This window comes from Diabrotica undecimpunctata, chromosome 7 (assembly GCF_040954645.1).
Source record: "Diabrotica undecimpunctata isolate CICGRU chromosome 7, icDiaUnde3, whole genome shotgun sequence".
NCBI lineage: Eukaryota > Metazoa > Arthropoda > Insecta > Coleoptera > Chrysomelidae > Diabrotica > Diabrotica undecimpunctata.
Genome location: NC_092809.1, coordinates 43,510,609 through 43,522,194, shown reverse-complemented (window position 1 = coordinate 43,522,194; position 11,586 = coordinate 43,510,609). Strand labels below are relative to the sequence as shown.

The 11,586-nt window shown below is 32.7% G+C and overlaps 1 protein-coding gene across 1 annotated transcript in view; it reads right to left on the bottom strand.

Moving 5' to 3' along the window:
* The window catches only part of Sugb (Sugar baby transporter), a 90,556-nt gene that overhangs the window by 9,790 nt on the left and 69,180 nt on the right, over positions 1-11,586 (bottom strand). Inside the window, exons 5-6 of the mRNA XM_072537198.1 lie at positions 10,036-10,506; positions 6,271-6,433 (exon numbers count right to left, since the gene is read on the bottom strand). Coding sequence (XP_072393299.1) covers positions 6,271-6,433; positions 10,036-10,506 — 634 coding nt within the window. The remainder of the gene's footprint in view (positions 1-6,270; positions 6,434-10,035; positions 10,507-11,586) is intronic.

The following is an 11,586-nucleotide window of genomic DNA, read 5'->3' as shown; positions in this document are numbered from 1 at the left end:
TTTTCCGGTGTGGGATTCTGAGCTGCTAGCTCTACCCACCTGGGGTATCGTCCCATTTTGTTTCAAGTTCAACGTGTTGTGTATACTATACAGGGAAAATAGACGAAACATGGTGGAGTAGGATTTCTTGTCAAAAAGTATCTCACACCATACATTTCTACATATTAAAGTGTTTCTGATAGAGTAGCTTATATTATAATAGACCTAGATAATAAAACCAAGATCAAGGTTATACAAGTGTATGCTCCCACAACACATCAGGAAGAGGCAGTTGAAATGTTCTACGAAGATTTGATAAATGTATTAGAAGAAAATGATACAAAATATACCATCATTATGGGAGATTTCAACGCAAAATTAGGTAAAAAAGAAGAAAATACTGAAACCAAAATAGGGATGCATGGTTATGGCACACGAAATGAAAAAGGAGAAAAATTATATAACTTCTTAGAACAACAAAATTTATATGCCATGAACACACACTTCAAGAAACCAGCAAACCGAAAATGGACGTAGATATCTCCCGATAAAAAGACAAAAAACGAGATCGATTACTTTTTGTGTGGGAACAAAGACATTTTTGAAGATATAACTGCTCTCAATCTCACAACTGGCAGCGATCATGGCCTTTTGAGAGCAAGGATTCTTATTAAACAGATGAAAACCAGTAGAAACAGGCCACATAATTATTGTAATGAGATAGATCAAACTAAAATACGACAGAAGGGAGATGAGTACAGAGAAGTCTTAAGAAAAGAATTTGTAGAACATTGTCAACAAGAATATTCCGACATGAACAGAATTAATAAAGAAATGCAACGAAAGCTATTGAAAGCAGGACTGAGTGTTGCAAAAAAAAAAACGAAAAATAAAGAAGACCGAATAAGTGAAGGAACAAAACGGTTGATGGAAAAGAGACGCACATTTCTAAGCGAAGGAAAGCGAAACACCAATGGTTTCAAAGAATTGAATAAACAAATAAAGAAGGGAGTAAAGGAAGATTTAAGGATCTATAATGAAAACAAGATAGAAAAAATAATAGAAAAGAACGGAGGCCTGAAATGCTTAAGATCAAACTTAGGAAAGCCTATAATAATCTCATTGAAGGATAAAGATGGAAAAGAAATAAGAGAAAAGAACGAAATCCTAAAAGTTACTTAGACATTTTACCGTGATTTATATTCCTCAAACAAGAACCCAGATAACACTGCAAAGGAAGACCTTAAGAGAAAGATAACGAATGTCAACTCAGAAATACTCCCTAACATAGAATCCTTCGAAATAAAACAAGCTATAGCACAACTAAAGAACAATAAGGCTCCGGGTCCAGATGGAATACTTGTAGAAATGTTGAAGGAGGGGAATGAAATTATTCTCGAAGAATTGAAAAAACTTTTCAACGAATGTCTTCACAGAGGAGAAGTCCCAGATGATTGGAATGAAAGTTTGATAATACTTCTCTTCAAAAAGAGAGACAGGGGAGATCTCAAGAACTATACGCCAATCTCCCTGCTGTCCCAAATGTACAAACTGTTTATGAGAGTAATAACTAACAGGTTAACGTCGAAGGTCGTCGAAGGTTAACGTCGAAAAGGTTACAGTGGATTATCTTCTTACAGTCAGAACTCTAATAGAGAAAGCCAATGAATATCACTTGAACTTATATATTGGCTTCGTTGATTAAGAAAAGGCATTCGACTCCATAGAATTTTGAATAGAAATAGCTATGAACAACTGCAGGATAGACTCCCGATACAGAATGCTCATGCATAATATTTACAAGAAAGCTACAATGAAAATACAAATAGATGGGAAAACCAAAGCTTTACCAATCAACAGAGGAGTTCGCCAGGGAGATGTTATCTCATCAAAGCTATTCACACTTGGACTTGAAGACGTGTTCAAAGACATTAACTGGGCAGATAAGGGAGTAAATGTTAATGGAAGAAAACTGAGTCATTTAAGATACGCTGATGACATTGTAATATTCGCTACAAGTTTCGAAGAACTACAGACCATGATGACGCAACTATTTCAAGATTCGTAAAAAGTAGATCTTAAGATGAACTTGAAAAAAACCAAAATAATGACAAATACACCGAACATTCCAGAAATAACATTGAACGACATCAATTTAGAAACAGTAAGCGAATATATCTACCTGGGACAGATAATGAAAATTAACAAAAAAAATCAAACTGCCGAAATTACCAGAAGAATAAGGTTAGCGTGGGCAGGATTTGGAAAACTGAGTTGGATCTAGAAAAGCACTAAAATAGAACAGTATTTGAAAACCAGAATTTACGATCAGTGTATCCTCCCTATACTTACGTATGGTTCACAGACGTGGACACTCACCAAGTCCAATATGGATAAAATAGTAAAAGCACAAAGAGCGATGGAAAGATCAATGCTCGGGGTGAGACTTATAGACAAAAAAATAAATAAATGGATTAGAAGCAAAACGAAAGTAAAAGACGCAGGAGAACATGCTGCCAAATTAAAATGGAGCTTCGCAGGACACAATGCCCGACTGAAGGATAAGAGATGGAACCACGAAATACAACAGTGGAGGCCATGGTTAGGAAAGAGAAGCAGAAGACCACAAATGAGATGGGCTGATGACATTAAGAAGATCGGAGGACACAATTGGAAGCAAGTGGCGCAAAATAGAAGACACTGGATTGATTTGGGAGAGGCCTATGTCCAAAGTTGGATTACTGAAGGCTGAAGAAGAAGAAGAAGAGTTTCTGTATATTCGAATCGACTCGGGCAATAAAAATTTATGAACGTTTAACAGTTTTTTTTTCTATTTCTATTTTGTTAACTCGATATCCACTTTCTTTACGTTTCGTATAAGGCCTATATACGGTTTGTGTTTTAACGTTGGTAGAATTGTTGACAGTTGTCACTAATGTCACTCTATAGAGTTGGTTAAAGTTCTCAGATTCCATCGAGTTAGAATCTATGGAGAGGGCATCACGTGACTAAAAACGACCTCACTTCGGCCATATTGTTTTGCCACTTTTGACAGATCGTATATGTTTATTTAAGTTTGTTGTTTTTCGAATATTTTTAGTTTTAAAATACTTTTATAGAAACTGTAATAATATATTGTGATAGTGTATAATAATGGATTCTTGTTCTCAACGTAGTTGGAGTGGCAGAAGCAATGTTAATAAAAAATCTTCAAGAATAACGTTCTACAGGTTAGTATACAAATATGTAAACAAAGTAATGGCCCGTACTTCAGAGAATAAATTAATAGTATTTGACTGTATTAATTTATCTTTATGTATAATATATCGTGTTTTTAGTGTTTACCGCGGGATAAATAAATCATAGTTTATTAAAAATGTATTGCACTTTTTTAGATTATGATTAAATCTTCTGAATAACTAGTCATATTTTCATAGTAGTTTTAATATTATTGAGTCCGGCCATGATCCACCGCCATATTGATATCACAGTTAGCCACGCCTACCTACGCCGTTTTTAGTACATACGTTAATATGCTCATAGCTTCTCCATAGATTCTAACTCGATGTCAGATTCCCACTCTCAAATAAAGAGAAATTTAATGTGTTTTATGTTTGTTTCAACGAATATTGTCTGTTATATTTGCTCCATCAGATTTTCTTATTTTACAGTTTACATTACGACAAAAACGATCCAAGATCTCTAAGAACCGGAGTAAACTAGTCAGTGCACAATACTGAGATCTAATTTTATTGGAGATTAATATTGTTACACTATTTGACATAGAAAGTTAACTAATGTCATATTTTGTCAGTAGACTGTCACTTTTGACTCGGGATGTACTAAAACACAAACAAACTTAAAATGCTGCATATTACTGTTTATATCTCATATATCTCTCTTATAGAGATTATCCTATAAACATCTAATGCTGAGGTTCTGATAAGACTATGGTTAAGCTAAAAAGAATTTTTTGTAATTTTTTGATCTTACGTGTTAACTGGTGATCGAAACGTGGCATTTTATGAGACGTTTTTGACATAATACGTGAGGTTTTGATATAAAACGTACATTTGACGTTTCATGTCATGCCAAAAAAAAATTGTAATTTTTCACATATGAGAGCGATAAAACATTGCTTTTTACTGGAAAATTTAGGAGAAGATTATTTGAACTATTCGTTAAAAGGTAAGGGACACAATATACTACATTTGAATACATTTTTTTTTAATTGTACACTTAAGGGAAGAGTTTTCTACCGATTTGAGTACTTAGGTATAACAATTTATCGAAATTCGAAAAATATCGGGACTCACTGTGAATCCTTCTTTATAGTTGAAAAATTTAGTGAAGAGCACTAAGTATTCAGGGCAAAGTTGATATAAAAAAAATAGTATCAATATTGATAAAGCTATAGCTATATAAATCAATATATACAGTTCAGAGTGTTTTTTTTTTCAGCGCAAAGCAGTTTTATACAATTACGAAGTTATATCCTCAACTTACCATTATTTCACTCGTTTTTCGGAGGATTTGATTGAACTATTATCTTCTTTGGTGACCATGGTAAAAATAGATATTGGATTAATAATAATAAAGCAGTTATTGTTATTCATGCTTCAATCAACAAAAACATTCTAGTGCATATTAGTTATTTAGATTTTAACGTTAAAGAAAGCCAACTATATAAGTATTAATAAAGACTATTTTTAGAGTTATTGAATGATGTTTTTATAGTTTCATCTTTGTTTTCACGAATCACACACTTCCATCTATCAATCAAATATAGGTGTATTTCTTTTGTAAGTGGAAAAAAATGTATTAGTGTTTTTCATGGATTTCAACTGTTTAAAATTTGATTTCTTTTTGATGTGGAAGGTTTGTAGATGATTCGACAATGGTAAATGAGAGATTCATAAAACGCTATAATATTATTCAAACATTTCGAAGAATTGCCGTTTTCAATAAACACAGAATTTAGTTCTTCATGTTTTTAGTTTCTCAGAGCCCATAGAACTTCTTAAATCTAAAAAATAAGCTTTTTTCGACTTTATTTTTTTCTGGACGCAATTTTGCTTTAAAAAATCTGAAAAAATTCATGAAGATGTATCTTTCGAATACAAAATAGCCTGTTTTTTTCAAATACTATTCTACAATGAAACTAAAGGGGGAATCGATGTAGTAGACCAAATGTGCAGCAATTACATTGTCCAAAGACGAACTAGACGGTGGCCATTGGTCGTATTTTATCAGCTTATGAATATTGCAGGAATAAATTCCAATATTTTATTTACCAAGACTAATTGCAATAAGGCCCTAAGTCACAGACATTTCTTAAAAAATTTAGTGGTTTTTTCTAATAACACCCCACTTGCAACAGAGGGCAAATACCACCAACCTATCTGTTGGCATCAAAAGTTACTTAGCTCTATATAAGAGTTCCGAGACTAAGACTCGAAAACTACCCGAAAAAACAAGAGGAAGGTGTACCCAGTGCGATCGAAAAAAAAAAAATAGAGCAACCACAATAAAGTGCCAAAGATGCAGTAAACCAGCATGTAAAGAGCATTTGATCACCATACACATTTGCTTAGAATGAATTTCATGAAAATCAAACAGAAAGTCCTTAAAATGAATTTCTTTTTTGTATCTTTTTATGTTCATCTAAGAATTATTTTTTATTTTTGTATTTTATACTTTATTATATTTTTTACATAAAGTATGTGGTTATTTATTCCTATGTATTTAAGAAATGTAGAGTTTTAACTTAAATACCTCCTTATTTTTGTCTGGCGTACAAAGTACGACAATCGACCACTTGTGTAAAAAATATTCTAGCGACCACTTAAGGGTTAACATTCTTTTTTAGTGTTACATACGCCCATCTCCCCAAACATCATCTGTGTCGAGATAAGATTAATTTTCCTAGACATATCACATTATACTAATTATACATATAAAACACACAAGGGGTTGTCAAATGATAACAGTACTTACTGTATGTTTAATAGGTCGTGTTCTAATTAAAAATTAAAATAAATGATCTTAAATGAATAGTATAGCAAAAAATATACTTGTACTTTAAACTGAGTCAATAACTATTGGGGCAGAACGGGAATCTTGTTACGTACTTTCTATTCACCACCCTGCATCATCGCTCTTAACTTTGCACAATTCGCATTTCTATACTAATTCCTAGAAGAGTATACCATGCACTATATTAATTTTTGTTAATAAATTCAAACAAAAGCGTTCGTTACTGCTTAGTTTTATTAATAGAAGTACCTTTACCTCTTAATAAATACTGAATGGCAATGTGAATGAAGCAAACGATTATAGCTCCAAAACCAAAATATCGGAATGTTAGAGGGCCACCGAAGTGTTGGTAACAGTATCCTCCTAAGTAACTTCCGGCCGAAACGCCGATGCCTTCGAATACGGCTCCGACCAAACCCTAAAACATTAAAGTTGATTCATTGTTAATAAATTACATCGATGGCTGTAAAAGTAAAAAATATACATGGTTCAACATTCATCATTCAACATTATTTCCCCCAAAGTAGCCCCCTTAGCCTCACTGACACTCAATTGAAAAAGTCCTGAAACTTAACCATCCCTTCTCGTGTATATGTTAAAATTAAGTGACAATATTAACGTTCTGACAATTTGTTATCTCTGAATATTAACTTTCAAAAAACTTTAAAAAGCATTTTGAGCTTTCCTTGCCAGCGACCTTACCGACGAATGTCTGTAAAAACAAATTTACCTGTGAAATGACTAATTGGAATAAACATGGGAATTATTTTTATCATTAACAACAAAAAACTGTATCTAATAAATTTAATAACCAAAGATAGGGTTGAGCTAATATCCAAAATGTTTGAAGGGAACATTGGAATGCATCTACTGTAATTTTATACTTCAATTACCTAGCGAACACGAACTGTATTTTGTGTCAATAAGTTTAGTAACAGGCAAACTACCAAGATTAAATTATTATTTATTACAAGAACAATAAATGTAAAAAATTAACATTATACTTTATCCTACGTATTATAAACTATAAAATATCCGGGAAGAAAAAACACTTTTCAAAACGTGACAGTTACAATCCAATATCTCACTGTAACTTAATGTGTGGGTACTTAATTGAGATTATGGAAAATTATAATAGTAATAGGAGAATTTTTTTAGGATACATGTTTAAATAAATGTGACTGACTGATAGAGAATGCTCGATAATGTTTTAGTTTTTAGTATTCTCAAAACTGGCGGTCTGTCGCACAGCCCTGCTTTTAGCTATTTTCATATAATATTTTCGTTGAACTGGCAACAGTGCCCTAGAAATTAGAATGACACATGTGACAAGATCAACGTACACAACTTAAAAAACATGATTTTTGGTTATAAGAGTTGTACCAGTTTTTTATGACGCGAACGGTACTTTAGGAATGTAAACTTTTTTTATTTAATAATAGGCACTTTCATCTACCTAATCCCAAATTTTCATCCTTGATGTATTTTTTGGGACATTGGTCGCGTTTTTAACAGCTCGTAACCCTAATTTTCGACCATTTTTCCTCAGGCAACCTTATATCATCATATTAACAAAAAAATTATCATTAATTTGATATAAAAAACATGCATATATTAACAAAAGAGCGAAGCCAGCTAAAGCAGGATAACCAAAAAAAACACATAAGTTGGGCTTCAAAAACTTTGTGCTGAATGGTATTTCGGGATTCAGCTATGACTTTGATTTGTTTGCTGGTTCCCAAAGTAATATTGTACTGCTAGAAGCACCAAATCTTAGGATGAAAGAAAGAAACTGTTATTTGCAGTTTCATACTGCATAGTGTATACTGTAACATTAAACTAGTTTGACTGTAATATTATATTGTTACATGATGTTTCATATTTGGCACCAAAAATTTTTTTTTGTCATTAAACTTTCCCTCGTAGCTAGATTTTTTTTCAATATTTTTACGTGAAAATAGAATTAAAATTCTTATCTAAGAATTTATTTTTTACAAAAAACAGCGGTAAAGTTAAAAAGTATCATTTAACTTTGAAATCCTTTTCTTATTGTGGCTAATTGCTTCAATAGTAATAAACAAATTATATAGGAAACGATATATAGAGATTATCGGTACAGTTCCATAGGAAGAGATTATCCGCCGGTACATCGACCGGGAAAATGGGCTAAAAATGCTTTCAAAGCAACTGGCTATCCTTCTAAATATCAAAGATATCCATATCTCAAGTATATCTTACGTACACCTGAAGGAATTTTAACGAAGAAAAGCCAAGCAGTTTAATATTTAAAGATGTAGCACTGTTAGTGTCTCTACACTAAAAATTGATAGGGTAACACCTATAGAAAAATTTATTCGACTCACCTGATGGACTTTATCGGAAGAGTACGACACTAGCTATTAACACTGCTATCTGGTATGAAAGGACGCCGCTTGTTGAAAACCTTACGCGCTACCTTGCCGAAATTGGGCTGCAGTTTGAATCGTATGAGCATTTTGACCAATCAAGAAGGGAAGTTTTAAAAACAACAACTGTTTATTGCCACTTATGAGATTCCAAGAGGAAGCGTTTTACTCAAGGTAATTTCAAGATAAACACTATAATGTTTTCTTCATAGATTTGTAATGCGTAGGTAAAACTTATATACGGTCGCATAAAAGTTACTGCTTTCTGAATTAAATGGATTTTTTTAACAAATAAAAAGTCTTTTGAATCGTTACAGTACTTCTAGATAATAATGGAAGTGAGAAAACATCGAACGGTGAATTTAATTCCCGTTATAGGACTTTTAAAATATCTAACTACATTATGTATATGTGTATTGTAACGTTATAAACGTCACATCTCTTTTTTAATTTATATTTTAATAATTATTTCATTTTAATTTCTTTATTGATTTATTAATTTCCTTCAGTTTAATTTTTACTATTTTTTATTTTACAAAATAATTGGGCGCCCTCTGTTTTTTCTTTTCTTCCTCTGTCTTTATTTTCTCTTTCTGTCCCGTAGAATAAATATTCGCCCTCTCTCTTTTTGTTCGGCAGACTATTCTGTTCCGTGTTGACAGACAAGCTAGATTCATGATATCTATAGCAACATCCTATGACATCTGTGCTAACTTGATTCAGTCTCCCACTTTCTGTCAAAACAACTTTTCTGTAGTGGAATTATTTTTTGCCTCTTTTTGAAATAAAAGAAGGCAAAAACTATTATAAGACTAATTTTTATGGTCTACAAATTCTCTTGGGGTGAGTACTTTCATTGTGATATTTATTCTATAATTCTGACCGCATTTCCAATATTTGTAACTTTACTTTCTTTCGAAAGCACATTTTTTTTCTGATATATGCATTAGGACTCTGTAACAGAATTTAACTAAGTAGTAACATTCATATTTCATTTTATCCTTGCCATACGCTATTTGTTTAAGTGTAATTTTGTAAGATGGCAAGGAAGTTAAACCTTTCTTTTTGACGTGTTTCTAATGCAAGTTGTTGCAAAATTTTGTAAGATGGCAAGGAAGTTAAACCTTTCTTTTTGACGTGTTTCTAATGCAAGTTGTTCCTTTTCTTTTAGTTTATTTAATTTATTGGATTTATTGGTTTATTGGACATATCATCCACTTTATTTGGATTTCAACAATTAGTCAGGACATACAGCCACGTGTGACTGCAGCTCTCCAGAAGCCACAAATTCTAATTGGAGGACCTAACAGCTAGAACACACAAGCAGCCCATCGAAGCAATAAGTAGCACTTATTAACTGTTAAGCTTTGGCAGGGTTAATTATTGTTTTTTATTCTTTTAAATAAATATGTTTGGTTAAAATTTGTCTTATTTGCTATCAACTGAGAATTCAGGTTCGATCCCTAGTTTAAGACAAGACGAACTCACCCTTGAGATACTGTGAGCTAGGCAAGGTATAGACGATAAGCTCTCATGGTTGATTGAGATATTATTTTTACAATAGTACTTCAATTCTCTTTGGTAGTCTTATCGTTACAGTATGTAAAATACTCACCTGCATGGTGGCTTCCGTTCCCGAAGGCGCTACTATACTAGCATACGACGCCATACAGGCGAAAAACAGTCCAAATGTTAGCCCGTTTGATATTTCAATAGGCAAGAAATACCAAGGATTGGGTATCACAGAATAAAGCAGAAATCGAATGCCTACAGCAAAAAGCACCAACGACATCGTATTCACATGGCCCAGTTTCTTGATAATAATTCCCGAAAAGAAGAAAAACGGCGCTTCTCCCAGAACGGTTTGGACTCCTTGAATCAGGCCTTCTAAGGTCTTTACGTAAACCATTCCTGTACAGCCTTGGTTCTTGGCCAAATCTTCGACGAGCCAAAATTGGAATTGCCACATCAAGCCTGTACATATGCCAACACTTATACACCACAATATAAAAACTATTATACGGATGTTAAATAAGAGTAATGCAACGTCTCGGCAAATATTAGTGGACACCTTCTTTTGAGAATACTGAAAAATACAAAAAATATATAAATAAATAATAAATAAATATATATTGTAAATACAGGGTGTTTCAAAAAAAGGTAACCCCGTCTCTAGGGTAGGTAAAAAACTGAAAAATAATTGGGGTTTGCTTAGTAAAAAATTTTTGTAACGCCATCCGTTTTTGAGATACAGGGCGTTGCGGAAAAAAAATTAACGCATTTTTTACGATTTTGCCGAAACTACTGGCAACATTGTAATGAAATTTTATACGAATATGTTTTGGAAGCTGATACATCCCATGGATTTGTTTTTATATCTGATTCTCATAGAGGGCTCTAGTTACACGAATCGTACTAAGTATTAGTTAATATAACTGTTTTAAGAGTATAATTATTAATCAAAATTTCAAGTAAACTTAAACATCATTCAATTTTACACAAAAAAGGTACTCTTGGTAAAACTCTGTGTACCGTTTTCGAAATATTTTGATTTGAAAATTATGAAGTAATAATTGATGCAGGTAGTAATGATAAAGTTCTAATAGGTATACCTATATTTTCTCCAAGTGTGCCATGGAAATCTGACATTTATTGATTGTTATGACAATAAATCAACAATAATTAGAGTTTTGAAACCTTGTTATTTGTAAAATCAAATCAAAATGTACTCAAATGTTGAATACACTGACATGTTATTAACCTTAGGCGAATGTTTAGGATGTTCTAGTGCAGCTGTGACACGTTATGCAGAAAAGTTTCCTAGAAGAAACTTACCAAGTAAAAAAACATTTAGAGTCGTTGAACGACGTTGTCGAGAAACTGGGAATGCGAGACCAAATAAAATAAATTCTGGTAGACCAAGAACAATTAATAAAGAAAATAATATTTTAAATTTACTTGATCAAGATCCAACAGTTAGCGTCCAAGAGCTCTTGCCAGATGATCTACCGGTTAGAGTAAATTTTTGTGAAACATTGCAACAAAGGACAGCCCACAATCCAAATTTTTTAAAATGCATTCTTTTTACGGTCCAGGCCACCTTTACGCGACAAGGTATGTTTAACTCCCCTAATGCACACTACTGGTGTGATGAGAATCCACGAGT